At 41.4% G+C, this 17,582-nt stretch overlaps 1 protein-coding gene across 1 annotated transcript in view; it reads right to left on the reverse strand.

Annotated features, from left to right (window-relative positions):
* TG (thyroglobulin) overlaps nt 1-17,582 on the reverse strand; it is a 197,148-nt gene that overhangs the window by 178,441 nt on the left and 1,125 nt on the right. The window contains exons 2-10 of the mRNA XM_067467011.1: nt 16,270-16,378; nt 14,458-14,555; nt 13,151-13,354; nt 12,048-12,207; nt 10,633-10,739; nt 10,345-10,494; nt 6,720-6,905; nt 5,520-6,566; nt 2,222-2,809 (exon numbers count right to left, since the gene is read on the reverse strand). Coding sequence (XP_067323112.1) covers nt 2,222-2,809; nt 5,520-6,566; nt 6,720-6,905; nt 10,345-10,494; nt 10,633-10,739; nt 12,048-12,207; nt 13,151-13,354; nt 14,458-14,555; nt 16,270-16,378 — 2,649 coding nt within the window. The remainder of the gene's footprint in view (nt 1-2,221; nt 2,810-5,519; nt 6,567-6,719; nt 6,906-10,344; nt 10,495-10,632; nt 10,740-12,047; nt 12,208-13,150; nt 13,355-14,457; nt 14,556-16,269; nt 16,379-17,582) is intronic.

The raw sequence follows: 17,582 nt of genomic DNA on the forward strand, positions 1-17,582 counted from the left end.
AATAATGACTATACAAAACCTTCTTGATTAGGGGATTAATACACTCCTGGATAGCATTTTTTTTCTCTAGGGAACAGCAACAAGGCAGCCAGCAACTTATATACTGCTTATTAATTGGTAGTGCTTATTGTTATATGACTTTAAGACATTTTGAACTTGTGGCAACCCAAAGCTGGATGCACCACTTTGCTTTCTTGGCAGTATTTGCTCAGAAAAGCTTTGAGATTACCTGGATCTAGGCTGAGAAAATGTGACTTCGACAAAGCCACACAGTGGGCTTCCATGGCCAAGCAGATATTTCAACCATGGTCTCCTGGAGTTTAATTCAACATCCAAACCAGTATAATACACTGGCTGCTTCAATGTATTTATCAAGGATTTTGTGTGTGTGTGTCAGGAGCGACTTGAGAAATTGCAAGTCGATTCTGGTGTAAGAGAATTGGTTATCTGCAAGGATGTTGCCCAAGGGACGTCTGGATTTTTTATGTTTTATCATCCTTGTGGGAGGCTTCTCTCATGTTCCTTCCTGGGGAGCTGGAGCTGACAGAGGGAACTCATCCATGATCTCCCCAGATTTGAACCTCTGACCTGCTGGTCATCAGTCCTGCTGGCACAAGGGTTTAACCCCAAGGGCTCCAACAAGGTAATGAAAAGATTGGTCTTTCTCCCCTTTGACATCTAAAATAAATGCCAAACCTACATCAGGAGTCAAGTATTAAGAGTAAGGAAATCTATATTTGGACACCCCAGTCTCCCTTGCTCTTATCTGACTGGCAGGGACGAGAGACAGGGCCTTCTCAGTGGTAGCCCTTTGGCTGTGGAATTTCCTCCCTAGGGCTATCAGATCAGCCCCCTCCCTCCTAAAGTTCCATAAAAGAGTAAAACCATGGCTCTTTGATCAAGCCTTTGCAGAACTTATGCAATAGACAAATACAGAATTATGTGCAAGGACTATTGGAATGGCTCAGATTACGATTATGAATGGCGTGGTTTAACAGTGATATTGGTATAATATTTTTAATATTTGATGTATTTTATAATCCCATTTAAATGTTTTGTAATATTGTAATTTTACATTGTTTTTAATGGCATCGAATAGCTGCCTATGTTATAAAGGCGTCTTGAGTCCTCTCCAGGGTTGAGAATAGCAGGGTAGAAATGGCACAAACAAACAAACAAACAAATCTATATAAATAAAAATGTAATGTTAGTTTATGGGATTAACATAACTCAACAACCACTGGATGAATTGCTGCCAAATTTGGCCACAAGACACCTACTAACCCAAATAGTGACCACCATCACTCAAAAAAAAAAAAGATTTTGTCATTAGGGAGTTGTAGTTGCTGGGATTTATAGTTCATCTACAATCAAAGAGCATTCTTGACTCCACCAATGATGGAATTGAACGAAACATGGCATACAGGACTTCCATGATCAACAGAAAAACACTAGAAGGGTTTGGTGGGCATTGACCTTCAGTTTTGGAGTTGTAGTTCACCTACATCCAAAGAGCACTGTGGACTCAAACAATGATGGATCTGGACCAAACTTGGCACGAATATTCCATATGCCCAAATATGAACACAGATGGAGTTTGGGGGGAATAGACCTTGACATTTGGGAGTTGTAGTTGCTGGGATTTATAGTTCCCTACAATTGAAGAGAATTCTGAACCCCACAAACGACAAAATTGAGGCAAACCTCTCACAGAGAACCCCCATGACTAACAGAAAATACTCAAGGCCATCCAGTCCAACTCCCTTCACCAAGAAAACGTAACCAAAGCCCTCCTGACAAAAGGTCATTCAGCTATAGATATAGACAGACAGACAGACAGACAGATAGATATGATTCACACTCACACAGATACAGTATCATAGATTTGAAAGGGACCCCTAAAGAAGTACAATTATATGTTGCATGTTCCAGAGTAGTCAAATCAGATAATCTCTACATCAACACTATCAAAGAAACAACAAGAAATACTGTTTACCCACAAGCCTAAAGACATAACATATATTAGAAACCAGTACTTTCTCGTTACTTTATTTTCCAGATCACCAGACTGGGCCACAGTAACGTGTGGCAGTGGACGGCTAGTAAATAAATAAATAAATAAAATAAACATTAATTCAGGTGGAAATGCACTGTGAAAGGCACTATAGATTCCAAAAATGTTCAGAAGAAGAAAATCTAATAGGTGGCATGAATTACTTACAATCTGGAATCTTGTTCACATCAGCTTTGTCACCTCGCATCTTCCCCTTTTCATCCACACACCAACAATTACGAAGGTCAAAATGCCCAAGTGAGATACTAAAATCCTCATATGATCCTGGATAATGGATGAGATTTGACTGAAGAAGCTGCCAGAACGTAAATGGGTCCAGCAAAAGGTTTTGTGAGGAACCCACTGAAGTCTTGCCCTCCAGCACGTCTTGAGGAACTGCATCAAAGGAAGGATATTTGGAGAGCTCTGGGAAGATCTTCTGGTGGCCATCTTGGTAGAGAATTCTGATGAAGTCTTCAAAGCTTTGTTGTGATCTCTGCTTATAGTCGAGGAGTCTGTCTACCAAGTCAGGGATTGGAAGTGTTCTGCCATCATTATTCTGGGTGATCCATCTTTCATACCATTCAAAAGCTTGTTCAGAGGGGCCATTACACTGAACCTGCTTCCATTGACCATCTAGATTGCACTGTGGGATGTAAACACTGGACAGCTGAGGCAAAGCAGTGGGATCGGTCAATAGTTGCTGCACAGTTTGTAAAAAAGCCTGGCCACCTGCTAGTTGGCAGTCACTAGGACCTATGGGAAAAGAAACCATACAAATTGCTCTGTAGAAATTGCATGAATGTACTTAGAATCACAGAATTATCAAACTGGAAGACACCACAAGGCCCATCCTGTCCAACTCCACTTTGCCATGCAGGAAGACACAATGAAAGCACTCCCAACAAATGGACATCCACTCTGTTTAAAAACATTCAGAGAAAGAGATTCCACTAGACTCCAAGGCAGCATATTCCAAACAACTCTTACTGTTGGAAAATTCTCCCTAATGTTTAAGTGGGTTCTCTTTTGAATCCATTGCTCTGCATCCTAGTCTCTTGAACTGCAGAAAATAAGATGGTTCCCTCCTCAATACATATTTATTAGGCTTATTTGATTTTAAAAAAATGGTTCAAAACTCATTTTGGATGTAGTTCGATTCGAAAGTCAATTCCGATTTTCACAGAAAAAATATGTTCAAAGCTTTTCAAAACTTCCAAGACTTCCGAATCCTTCCTTAATGGTTTGAAAGTGTTACTTCCTGTTTCATTGGGTGGCCTTTACTTTGTGAGTAGTTCTTTCACTCCAGAAGGGGGGTGGAGCAAAGGGATGAAATTCATCGTTTGCTTTAAAACGCTTCCCAGGCTCAAGACCAGAAACGAGGGGAGAGAAAAGGCAGGAAATTCATCCAGTTTGTTTTAAAACGCTTCCGAAGCTCGAGGCCAGAAGCGGGGAAAAGCTGAATAATTTCTGACTCACTTACTGCTTTGTAACACAAATGGCGGAAAAACCTTCGGAAGGGCAAAGGGACTTCCGGTTTCCTTAAAAACTTCGAAATCGCTTCAAAAAGCAAATATTTCCAAATTTATTCCGAATTACGAAGATTCCGACCGAACCTAACCATGCCTAATATTTATCATGTCCCCTCTTAACCTTCTCTTTTCATAGCTAAACCTAAACTGCTCTCTAAGGCCCCTTCCACACTGCCCCTGTATCCCAGGATCTGATCCCACATTATCTTCTTATCCCAAATTATCTGATAGTGGAGACTTATATAATCCAGTTTAAATCAGATAATCTAGGATCAGATCCTGGGATATAGGAACAGTGTGGAAGGGGCCTAATCTGCTCCTCATAGGGATTCATGGTTGCCAGAACTTTTACCATTTTAGTTGTCCTCCTCTAGACACATTCTAGCTTGTCAATATCTTTCTCAAATTGTGGTGCCCAGAACTGGACACACTATTTCACTAAATAAGCATTTGGAGACTTATCTCCCCCCCTTCCCCCCCCCCCCCCCTGTGACCTCCAATATGTCCCACACTGAGGGGGCATCTGATAAAAGAGATCTATTTAAAAAGTCGTGATAGGAGCGACTTGAGAAACTGCAAGTTGCTTCTGGTGTGAGAGAATTGGCCGTCTGCAAGGATGTTGCCCAGGGGACACCGGATGTTTTTACCATCCTTGTGGGAGGCTTCTCTCATGTCCCCGCATGAGGAGCTGGAGCTGATAGAGGGAGCTCATCCATGCTCTCCCTGGATTCGAACCTGCGACCTATCAGTCTTCGGTCCTACCGGCACAGGGGTTTAACCCATGGCGCCACCAGGGGCTCCTATTTAAAAGGTGAACACAACCCATTGGGGCTTCCAGGAAAGGAAACTTGCCCCATATTTTTTGGCAGAAGAAAGAAAAATCTGGGAATTCCAGTAGAACAAAGACATGTTTATGCGACTTAGAGCTGCATTTCTTCCTATTTGTTTTGACATGGCCATCTGCTGTTCCACCTTAGACTGCAAAACACCATCAGCTATTTTTGATCAGTACTTCTTCTCCCAATAAAGCCACCCCCTGTGACCAGAACTGAGCATAACACTTTCCAAGATGCCCAAAGATGGGGAAAGCTAATATATATTCCTCATATATAATTGTCTGTCTTGTTGTGTATAAAATGGCACCAAATGCTTGTCATATATATATGTTCTGTGATCTGCCCTGAGTCTCCTTCGGAGTAAGAATGGCAGAATATAAATACCAGACTTGTTTGATTTTTAAAAAATGGTTCAAAACTGGTTTTGGGTGGTGGTTCAATTCTAAAGTCAATTCTGATTTTCACAGAAAACAAATGTTCAAACCTTTTTGAAACTTCCAAGACTTCTGAATCCTTTCATTAATGGGTTGAAAGTGTTATTTCCTGTTGAAAGTGTTGTTTTACTCCAGAAGCGGGGAAAAGCAAGAGGAGGAAATTCTTTCCTTTTCTAGTTTAAAACTGGCTTCTCTGGCTTGAGCCGAGGCCAGGGACCAGAAGCGGGAAAAGTAAGTGGAGTAAATTATTTTCTTCTCTGGTTTAAAACTGGCTTCTCTGGCTTCAGCAAGGCCAGGGACAAGAAGCAGGGAAAAACTGAATCATTTCCGACTCAATTCATGAGTCATAACAAGAATGGAGGAAAAGGCTTCAGAAAGGCAAACTGACTTCTGGTTTTCTTGAAAATTTCAAAATCACTTTGAAAAGGTAATTTTTCCAAATTTATTCTGAATTACGAAGATTCCGACAGTACCTAACCATGCCTATTAAATACTGTAAATAAATAAAATAAATAAATGTGCCAAAGGAGAAAATAACATTTCATGGAAGTGCTGGCTTAACTGGATTCTTTTATGACCCCCTCTCCTTTACTGATTTAAGTTATACCACTATCACAAAACAAAAAAGGAAGACAAAAGGAAAACTATTGATGATAAAACTTACACTGCACGGGACCTCCAGTGTTGGTATCTTTTCCTGGAATAGTCCTGCCTTCTGAATTGACACAGAAACAATTCCTTCCATGGCACTGAAGTGGCAAGAACTGTCCTTCTTGAGTACATGAGGGTACAAACAGTTCAGAGCCTGCTGGCTGGCTATTTTTCAACTGCTGTAGACTTGCCCTTTCTTTTTCACAGGTTGTTGGGCACCTCAACTGTGTCCCACGTACTTTGCTCCCAGGGATTTCTTTGCCACTTGGGTCCACACACCAGCAATCCCCTGCATAACATTGCATTTCCTTGTATTTTCCTTCTTCTGTGCAAGCTGGGACAAACAAGTCATTGGTCTGTTCTGTGCAGCCTTTGGATTTCAGCACTAGGCTTGCAACTTCACCTAAATCTTGGGCAATACTTTCTGGAACCGAAATCAAATGTTGCAGAAATGTGAAAAATTCTGGGGCTTCAAGGAGGGAAGATAGAAACCTGACTGTGTTTTGATTGTCCTGCAAGTTGACAGAGCGGCCAAAACTGTCTACAAGAGTCTGGCTCAGATTGAACTTCTTCTGTGGTTCTTCCAGGGAAAGTAGTTCAGCAAGTTCAAAAAAACCACCTCTCATCTCTAATATCTTCTGAAAATACTGATCCAAATTAAACTTGCCATTAGGGCCAATGGCTCCTGTGAAGTTAAACTGGATGAGGTTCTTCAGAAACTTTCCTCCAAAAAGATTTTCCTGGAAACGCTTGGGGTTGCTGGTGAACTGAAGAGCAACCTGGGTGAGCTCTCTTGAAGGAAACATCCCTCCAATTGCTTCACTAAGGATGGATTCAAAAGTGATGATTTCAGAACTTGGATTTTCTAGGATGGAGGAGAGCAGGCCAGAATCCACAAATAGCTCCTTGAATGAAGGAGGACAAGATCTTGAGGACACAGCTGTATTTTGTGAATCTTGGGCAGTAGAGAAGAAACTCTGTTGACTGAAGTGTCCAATGGGGCCATAAAAGAGCCTGGACAGAGACTGTTGTCTCTCAACCACACAACTACGTTGTTCACCTAAGCAAAGACAAAAAAAGTACTTGGATGAATTATTGTCCAGAGGAATTCATAGGCATCTTCAAGAAAATAATGACTTGAACATTCCTCTCTTGGGGCTGGAGTATAGTTCTAATGGCTCCATGGATCAATTCTATGATTGGTTTTACATACCACAGACTGGGCGCTGCCCTTTACTTCGTGTTGCAGGGAGCTCCTGTCCTTCAGTGTCCACACACCAACACTCTCCATCCAGTTGACACTGTGTTGGCTCATAGGCTCCTGTGTCATCACATAATGGCCTATATTTCTCTTCAAAACGAATGGCAGTGAATCTTTCTTTTTCACACTTGGTTGGGCCTAGAGCAGAAATATAAATCAAACTTTGAAATAAAGAAAATGGTTTTCATATACACTTTAATGTTAGCATTACGAACCCACGCGTTCACTTCGGTCATCTGGAGAGGCCCTGCTCGTGATCCCGCCTGTGTCGCAAGCACGTTTGGTAGGGACACGAGACAGGGCCTTTTCTGTGGTGCCCCCCCCCCGACTCTGGAACACCCTCCCCAAAGATCTTAGACAGGCCCCTACATTGACAGTCTTCAGAAAGAACTTGAAGACCTGGCTGTTCTGATGTGCCTTCCCAGATTAGGAAATCTCCAATGCCAAGTCTCATAAAACTAAGATTGCTGCACATCGCACTCTGCACTTGCCCTATAAGCCTTATATACCACCTGTCACATCAGCACTTTTAATCCTGTACCCATTACTCTGGCCCGGCCAAGTTCTATTGTGTCTTAGTGTATTGTTTATTGCTTGTTGTTTATATTGCTTTAATTGCTTTTAATTTGCCTTATGTTTTGTATTGTTATATTGTGTGTTGAGGCCTTGGCCTTTGTAAGCCGCATGGAGTCCTTCGGGAGATGCTAGCGGGGTACAAATAAAGTTTAATAATAATAATAATAATAATAATAATAATAATAATAATAATACAACTAGAGAACATGCCAGGAGAGAATCTTCTAATATCTTAGTGACACTCTTAGAGTTTTGCAGTGCTTAGTTAATGTATAGTAGTGGACCTACAGCACAGAATTCCAGTTGGGACTAGCAAGCGGATGTGTTTGTGTTTACTATATATCTGTCACCAAGTACCAATACTGTATTGACAAACACTTGCATACACCTTGTTCCACATACTTGGAGGCATTCCAATTAAGCACACATATCTTTACAACCTATCAATTTATTTGCCAGATAATTTTTCCCACCTACATTCAGCTTATCATAGTGGCTATTGTCAATACAGTGACGCCAATCTGCATTTAAATATAAAATCCTATTCACAATTTTTATCACCTGAGCCATTCATGGATGGAGGTTGACCATACGCCGTGGGGCCACTGAACTATAGAGGGGAAAATATTCAAAAATGTTTTTTAAGTGTTGGGAAAGTGAACGAGAAGACTCCTGGACTTACAAAAATCTTTGCAATTTGGGGATTATTTCGCATTATATTCACACATAGTTGATTTACATAGAAAATAGCATTTTCTGCACAGGAATCATTTTTTCTATGCTGAAATGTACTTTTATTGAGAAAATTCAGTTTCCTGTACAAATCAACCACATATAATAATAATAATAATAATAATAATAATAATAATATAGTTCTCAACCAGAGGCCCGGCAGTGATCTCTCAACCATCTATTTCTCCTCCTCTCCATATGCTAGTGAGCAAAAGTAGGTCTTCAGTTGGGTTGTTATAGGTTTTTTTCAGGCAATATGGCCATGTTCTAGAGGCATTCTCTCCTGACGTTTCACCTGCATCTATGGCAAGCATCCTCAGAGCATCCTATCTCTGAGAATGCTTGCCATAGATGCAGGAGTAACGTCAGGAGAGAATGCCTCTAGAACATGGCCATATAGCCCGAAAAAACCTACAACAACCCCAGTGATTCTGGCCATGAAAGCCTTCGACAGGTCTTCAGTTATTTTTTAAAGGAGAGGAGGGAGGGGGGCAGCTTTATTTCTTTAGGGAGAGAGTTCCAGAGGTGGGGGGCGACCATGGAGAAGGCCCAATATCTCATTCCCACCAGCCATGTCTGGGCTGGTTGCGATTGGAGATGTGATTGGAGCCTGGCTCCAAGCCATTTAGGGCTTTAAAGGTAATCAATCTTGCACAGAATAAGTTCTAGATAACAAAAATTATTTGTCTTCTTTCTTCTAGAATAGCGGTTCTCAACCTGTGGGTCCCCAGGTGTTTTGACCTACAACTCTCAGAAATCCTAACCAGTTTACCAGCTATTAGGATTTCTGAGAGCTGAAGGCCAAAACATCTGGGTACTCACAGGTTGAGAAGCACTGGTCTAGACCGATGAAACTTGGTGAAGATTTACATTTCTACACTGAATTTAAATGGAGCTAGTTCTACAGTTTGGGTGCTACAAGCTTTCTTATGGATTTTTCTTCAATGATTCTGGAAAAGAGAGACTATTGGGTCTCATTTGCTGAGCCTGGAATATTGATCCTGTCAGCATCAGGAGCAAATCTTAAACTAGTGGAAAGTTTCAAGTAATCTCTGCAGCCCCTTTGCTCTGAAAGTAAATTTCAGAATATTTCCCACAAAACTTTCTATCTCATCCATGCTATTTGTTCAGGCCCTACTATTCGTCAGTGTGAGTACTTGCTGTGCAGGTACAGCTGTACCAGGAGCTCCAATTTTGTTTGCTTTGCATTGAATGTTTGTTGTAGTTCTAAGTTTCAGGGGCTCTGCATATAGGTGGCTTCTTTTGGCTGCAATCATAGGGCAAGCCACCTGTCAATTATCATTAGGTTCCCTAGTCCTGCTGCCTTTTTGGGCTTTGGAAGGGAAGTGAGCCATTTTGCTAGTTAGTTTCAGCCAGGTTAACCAATGTATAGGATGTGTGTTGCTTCCCCTGTACAAAGACTTCAACCTTTAAGAATTCCAGGGTCACAGAAACTCTAACAGAATCTCCAGGGGAGAACAGCTTTAAGAATCTCCTAAGAACTCCAGGGAAGCCTTCCAAAGCCTTGAGAGTTTCCAGGAAGACAGCCTTAAGGTCAAAAGAACTCCAACTGGAGAACATCCATTGCCTTGCTGGTAGGTCCTCTCAGCACTCAAGAAGCAGTTCGGCCTGGCAGCGGAACCCACATCAGTGAGGGTTGGATTTTAGTCAGCCTTGGGAAAAGTTGAAAAAGGGGGAATTTTCCTTTAGAGAAAGTTATTGAAGATAGTGCCTGTCCCCTGTGGGCAAGATTGAGAGAACTAATTCTTTATCAAGAAAGCTTTGAAGTACCTGTTTGATTCATTAATAAAAGACTTTGTTGTATTTTTTCAAGCCATATCAAGACTCTTTTGTAGTGGAAACTTCTGAGAACTTCTTAGGTCCCTGGCTTCCCGCTGGGCAAAGGTTACACATCCTATATTTAAAGCCAACCAAATACAGGCCCAGCAGCGACAGAACACTTGCCTTAATTAACTTGTATAATGAAACCAATAGAAAATGGAAGTGTCCCCTAAGAAATGCTGCTGTTATAAAGGTGGCCCATGGGGTCCTGCCCAACTCTAATATTTTATGCTTTTATTATTACACCTATAGTAGAGGTCCTGCTTTGCATGACACTCAATGTTGAAGGCAATGAACTGTCCAACTGGCTTTTGTACAAGGGATAGGCACAGGGTATCTTGTCCTCCACCTTAGGTGACAAAAAAGTCTTGGACCAGCCTTGAATCTTATCATGCTTTCTAGCCCTCCAAAACATTAGACCACATACATCTGAATCGTCCGGTTGTAGCCAGCTGTACTCCCAGAAAACGTCTCTGCAAGATCCTATACAAGATCCTTTTAGTTTCGCTAAAAGTAGGGACCTGCTCCAGTGATGCAAAAACTGTGTCGTAAACATTCTCAAGCAGCATTTCCAAACCTGGAAAGGAAAATGAAAAACACAGTTCTCTCTTCTTCCAAGCTTTTCACCAAAATAAAAATATTTTTATCTCTAAAGACTTGTGCAAAGGATAGATACTATAGGATAGACAGGATAGCATATTACAGGAGTACCAACCTGTATCTTCTTGTTCCCGCCCTAGACTGTCTGCACAATAACAGTAGCCAGAGATTTCTGGAAAGACACTCCTGAAAGAACTAAATGTTCGAAAGACATCCGGGAATCTAAAAGGGAAATTTATCCATTAGGACCTCTGATTAACTGGTGGCCTTGTCTCAACATTTCTAGGGGAGTCATTCTTTGCCTAACATTTAAACTCTCCAAAGGCACTGAGATGAGTTGGTTTGGCATGGGAAAGGCAGCAATATGTCAAGTTAAGTCACTTGATCCCATGTATCCCCATGGTTAATTAGAAGTGGCATGAAGGGACATATATACACAGTGCCAGCAACATGTACAAGACTCCATCTGAACATGAGGAAGAACTTCCTGACTGTGAGAGCCGTTCAGCAGTGGAACTCTCTGCCCCGGAGTGTGGTGGAGGCTCCTTCTTTGGAAGCTTTTAAACAGAGGCTGGATGGCCATCTGTCAGGGGTGATTTGAATGCAATATTCCTGCTTCTTGGCAGGGGGTTGGACTGGATGGCCCATGAGGTCTCTTCCAACTCTTTGATTCTATGATTCTATGACTCTTTGGACCAGCCAAAACACAGTATCCATAATGCTGACCTCCAAAGGGTCAGTATTATGTTGAAAAGGCAGAATAGCAGAAGAAAAAGAGCAATCAATGTTGTTCTATGTTTGGATTGGAGTCTATTGACTGGAGAAATATTTTCACTAGGCACAGAGGTATCAATACTATCCTGCCCTCTGGTGGCAATGATCAATATTTCCTACTTTTCTGTATATGTGTGTAGAAATACCATATTTCTTCGATTATAAGATGTCATTGATTGTAATATGAGTAGCACCAACAGATATATCTATATATAGCACCCGCAATTGTAAAATGCACCCCATTTTTAAAGATGTTTATATAGTGGGGAAAATATATCTTAACATTAAAAAATCTTGTTTTCTGCTGCCCTGGAGACTAGGAGGCAGAAGAATGGCTTCAGAATACAAGAAAGGAGATTCCACCTGAACATGAGGAAGAACTTCCTGATTGTGAGAGCTTTTCATTATACTATAAATCCCAAAATTCCATAGTATTAAGCCATGGCAGTTAAAGTGTCTCAAACTGCATTAATACTGCAGTGTAGATGTATCCAGTCTCACAACCAAAGAATAGAAAGAAAAAGTTCAGAGAAACTCAGTGGAACTGAGTATTGAATGACTTTGTCATCACTTCTGTCAAGTCACAGAGCAACCACAAGGGTTCAAATGACACCCTATATGAATCTCATCTATTGTTAGCAATAGAATCAACCACAAGTTAAATATAAAATAATATGAGAAAATATGTCCCGTTTAGCATCATCCTATTTATGGCCAATGGATCCAGACACATGCTATTGAGAACATTCTCCGTACCTGTTGAAATGGTGAACAAGATCAAAGACCATCCGGTCTGTAGTGTTGATGAACTTGCACTGAACAGGCAGAAATTCCCCATCATCTGAGCACTGGGGTGGGCTCTTTTCTCCCACACCGTGCAGAATGCGCCGGTCTCGGATTTCACATTTCCCAGGGCCTAATGAGTAAAGACATTACTGTTGCACACCAGAGCAGGAACACCTCTGACCTTAAACACCACACCAGCTTGGTAAAATCAGTAGTTTATTGAAGAATAAATGTAAGCAATGCAGTAAAAATGGTAAAAATAGTATAGTTCCAAGATAAAGAATAGTCCATGAGCTTCAAGGCACAAGATAAAACACAAGATTCAAGGTACAAAATCAATAGAACAAGGCAGCATGAAAATCCATAGATCAGGAGTCTGACAAAACTTGGTACATGAAACTAGGAGCACTTGGAAACAAGACCATCATGAAATTTCAACATTGCTGAGACTAAGGAACTCTCCCACTTGTATCAATATAAAGCTTTTCTTGACCCCAGAATTGAAAGGAAAGCATTTCTCTGACCCTTACAACCAGATAAAGGTTAGTTATCTCTATTTTCCTGCAGACAAGACAAAGGACTCGCTTTTGCCTGTGAATTGTGCTTCTGTTTACATAGGACTTGCTTTCTATCTTCACTCTCATGAACTTCTACACCTGATAATTCATCTTCAGAAGACAGTTTCTCAGAGAAAGACTGTTGAGGGCCTCTCCCAGGAATGTGACTTTGTGAATCTTCATGAAACAACTCGGACGTCTCGTCTGGGCTTAACTCAGTTCCAGCCCAGTTCCCAACAGACCCGGACCCAGAGAAAACGTTCACCCCCATTCCCATCATGAACATCAATCACAGTCACAGGCTGAATTACAACAATTAGATCCGTGTTTATATTCACTTGCCTACCTGGCTATGTGGGAGCACAAGATACCTGGGAATTTTGATGTATTGGTAAAGAGAAAGTGTAGTGACCAGAACATGAATGAACATGATGAATTGAATGTGGTTGGAAAGACCCAGAAAGGAAGCTGTTACGGTTTCAGTATATAATTCTCTTTTAACGCAGCACAACTTACATCGTCTTGGCTTCCCTTTCTGTCTTGTGCCATAAATCTCCATGCCTTCAACATCCACACACCAGCACTGTTCCAAGCGTACATCACACTGGATTGGGTCAAAAGCACCAGAATCCAGGCACCGAGGGATGTAGGAAGTGAGGCTGCTATTGATGTAGCGGCTGACCAGGATCTGCTGCTTCTGTAGCTGGCAGAAGGATAAACCTGTGGCAGACAGAAGAAGCATCAGGAATAAGATTTTTTTATGCTTTCAGAAATCAATGCCCACCTAGAAATCATAAAATCATAGGGTTGGAAGTGACCACAAGTGACATACAATCCATCCCCATTCTGCCATGTAGAAATACAGTAAAAGCACTCTGTTTAAAAATCTTCAAAGAAGGAGTCCCCACCACACACCAAAGAAGTCAAACAGCTCTTAGTCTCGGGAAATTCTTCCTAATGTTTAGGTGGAATCTCTTTTCCTGTAATTTAGATCCATTGATCTGTGTCTTGGTTTCTGGAACAGCAGAGATAAGTGTGCTCCTTCCTCAATCTGATATTTCAAATAGTTCAACATACCCATCATATCCTATCTTAACCTTCCCTTCTCCAAATTAAGCATAACCAACTCCCTAAGACTTTTCTCATATGGCAGTCTTCCAGATCTTTTACCATTTTGGTCACCTTTCTCTGATGATCTCTGTCCCAGTTTTCATTGATGGTTAAAGGGTATGGTAAATGCAGGCAGAGTTTGGAGAAATGCTATTAAATTGATAACAGGACATGTTAAAAACTTTACATTAGTAACAGTCAGTTTTTTCTTCCCAGAGGAAATTATTGGTTATACTTTTGGCTCCAGCTTTTAGATCAGCCATACAAGAAGGCTCTTTGCTGCCATAGCTGTTGGTTGCTGCAGTTAGATTTCCTTCTCTTCTGTTGCCAAGAAGTGCCAGAGAGAGAAAGCTAGCAGGAAGGTAAGTGGGCAATTGATAGCAGTAGCCAAGGTGCAAATAAATAAACAGCAACTTGAGAAGAGCCATTGAAAGGAGATAGGGGACTGTTGATGGATCATGGTGTGGAAGAGGTTACTTTTTCCAGAAGCTGTCAAGTATTCTGGAAGCAACCAAGCAACTGAGCAAGGAAGGAAGGAAAACCTTTCCAAGCTTTGATCTTTAGTCTTAGCAAAAGTAGATATCTAACCATGCCCAACTTGATTATGGCCCCATTTACTTCTTTCTCCAAATATGATCTACACACACACTGAGAAATGTCATACTGGATGATTTGCCTTCAGAACTGTAAAAATGGAAATGTGGTTGACTTACAAGCAGTAGGAGATCCCGTCTGCTTGGTTCCTGCAACCTCAGCTCCTTTGTCATCTACACACCAGCAAATGTCAGTCTTCTTATTGCACTGTACATTCCTAAAAGTCAAGACAGAAATCCACAGCATGACTAGGCACATATAGCAATCCATTTGAGTTATGTTTTGTTACTATCCATATTCCTAAGGAATATGAACACTTTCCAAAACACTTTCCAGACCTCACAACCTCTGAGGATGCCTGCCGTAGATGCAGGTGAAACCTCAAGAGAGAATGTTTCTGGAACATGGCCATACAGTCCGGAAAAAATACAGCAACCCACTTTCCAAAGTTGTCGACCATCTAAGACAGGAATGGGCAAACTTTTTTGCCTTGGGACCGCAATGGAGGGCCGGGCCAGGAGGGAGGCCAGTTGGGCACATGCTGAATGGGGAGGGCCTGGGAAAAGACAGGATGAGGAGGGGGCAGGCAGGGCCTGGGTCATCCACATGTTGTCCTCCCAGCGTAAGGATGGGGCTGCTCATCCCATCCTTATGTGGGGAGTAAGGCAGGATACATGGCAACTGCCCCAATCCTCCTTCCCATCCTCCTTCACTGACAAGTTGTGGCTGAGTATGCTCTGGAGGTCCCTCTGCTGCTATGTGTCCTTATGTCAAGAGGACAGGGAAAATGAGGAGGGCCTGAGGTAGGTGCCCAGGGGGCTATATCCGCCTCCGGGGCCTTAATTTGCCCATGCATGATCTAAGACCATGTTGGGGAACCACCATCCATAGGACGTAATTCTGCTCTCCTGTCCTTCTTAACTTTCCCATTACCTCAATTCCCCACTAACACCATTATTTGGCAGTTTCCCAATTTTGTAGAAACTCTCCTAAGGGTTTATGGCCAAGAATAAGAGCTTTAAGGTGAACTCTTCACTCTGACCATTATAGAAATGTAGCTCCCAAGGATGTGACTAATAACTGAATCTCTCCCATGCTAAAAAAAGTCTCCTCACTCTTGGCCTAAACCTATGTTAAAAGTACCATAACCCTACTACCTATGGGGAAATCTGAGAAAAGCTGAGATACGCAGCCAGCACAGTGAGGCAGGATTTTGTGTAACTGTCCTGAAGTGATACTGCCTGTATCACTTTTAAATATAGATGTAAGAAATTACATTTTTGAAGGGAAAATCATAAGGCTCCCAGCAAGCATAATATCATTCAGTAAGGATCAGGGTAAAATAAAATGGTTCTTCGTATTATGTGTTGTGTTTTTACTTGCAGGGATTTTTTCCTATGTTGACATTAATGTGAGATAACCCATTAACACCCAACAACATTCCAAAAAGTTATGATTCTTTCAACTATCCCAGGACTTCATGTACATCTATACTATATAACTAATGCAGTTTGGTATGACTTTAATTGCAATGGCTCACTGCTATGAAATCTGGAGAGTTGTAGTTTTACAAGCTTTTACCCTTGTCTACCAGATAGTGGTGGTGCCTCATCAAATGATAACTCCTATCTTTCCACAACATTGAGTCGTAGCAGTTAAAGTGGTGCCAAACTGCATTAATTCTACAGTGTAGATGCTCTCTTTTCTATCAGTCATAGTGGGTGCCTTGCAAGTGGAGTGTGGAAACCATACTAAGTAGAGAACATAGCCCAATGATTATCCAGAAGATCCCAGATTACATTATGAGCAAGCAAAAAAACTGGGATGTTCTGCACTGAAACATTGGTGAATTTGCAGGGAGGGGTGAGTGATTGGAGGAATATTCATCATCTGCTTGCCTAGAATCTGCTGCTCTGCTACAAGAACATTACCTGAAATGTCCTTCTGTTGCGCACTGTGGAACATAGTCTTCTCCTCCTTGAAAGGCCTTCTCCCTCTGAAGTTCACAAGGTCGAAGAGGCTGAGTTTCTGCCTGGTACTCTAAATACCATGAAAGAGAACTGTTATTTTAAGGGATCTTCTCAACCACATGCAGCAGGGCAGTCACTTACTTTCATTTGGAGTTAGGGCACCTTTGTTACCCAAGAGAAAACTAATTTGTGAAATGTAAGCCATAGACTGGGAGTGGGAACGCCGCATAATATTAATCTTGGCAACAGATGACAATCTCTTGGTCTTTCTGTGTGTGTCTGCAGGAAGCAGACCATTGAATCATGTTTGAGGGCCTACAAGTGTCTAGGGAAGTGTTATCTTAAGGAACTTCTAGGTCCTCTGTTCAGCTTCCACCGTAAAGTCATGCTGGAGGAGTTAAAGATACCTTGACAGAAGATATTAATCAAACTATGAATAATCACATCCACAAAAGTTAAATTTGCAAATGTGGAGGACTGACTCTAATTTTTATTAATTTTTATTGAATTTTATAATCATAATCATCACAATAGTACTTCTCTTTCTTTAACATTTATCTTCCAAATCTTCCTATATTTTTCCCTCCCTCCCTCCTTAAGCACAGTATATTTCTACTAATCTTACAGATCCCGCCACTGGTAAAGTCTTTCTATTTGTTATATTTGGCTCCTCCATTTTTAACCCACTTGAAGTAGACTTTCCATCTATTTGTAATGTCCTTCTGATTGTTCGTTCTTGTTACATAGTTCGTCATAATTCCCGTAATGTCTAACAACACTTGATCGTACATATAAGCATTCCAATTACTTAACATCAATTTTGATTTGGACTGACTCTACTGATATTAGAGAATATCGGTGGTTACTAATTATGATTGGTATAAATCAGTGGTTCTCAACCTGGGGTCCCCAGATGTTTTTGGCCTACAACTCCCAGAAATCCCAACCGGTTTACCAGCTGTTAGGATTTCTGGGAGTTGAAGGCCAAAAACATCTGGGGACCCCAGGTTGAGAACCACTGGTATAAATTGATAAATTGTCCACTTTTAGGGACAACAAACCTTGATGAGTCAATTCTAGGGAGGCCCAAGCCAGAAGGCATGTCTGCATGTACATCCTATGTATGGACTTCCCATAATTCTGAATGATACAGATCTGTGGTGTGATCCTGCATGACACTTATGGTTTTCTCCCTTTTCTCTCCTGATTGCAATCTATTGAGTATATAGGACAACCTCAAATGCTCTTCTTTCATTCCACCTTTTCACCTGCTG

This window comes from Anolis sagrei, chromosome 4 (genome assembly GCF_037176765.1).
Source record: "Anolis sagrei isolate rAnoSag1 chromosome 4, rAnoSag1.mat, whole genome shotgun sequence".
NCBI classification, from domain to species: domain Eukaryota; kingdom Metazoa; phylum Chordata; class Lepidosauria; order Squamata; family Dactyloidae; genus Anolis; species Anolis sagrei.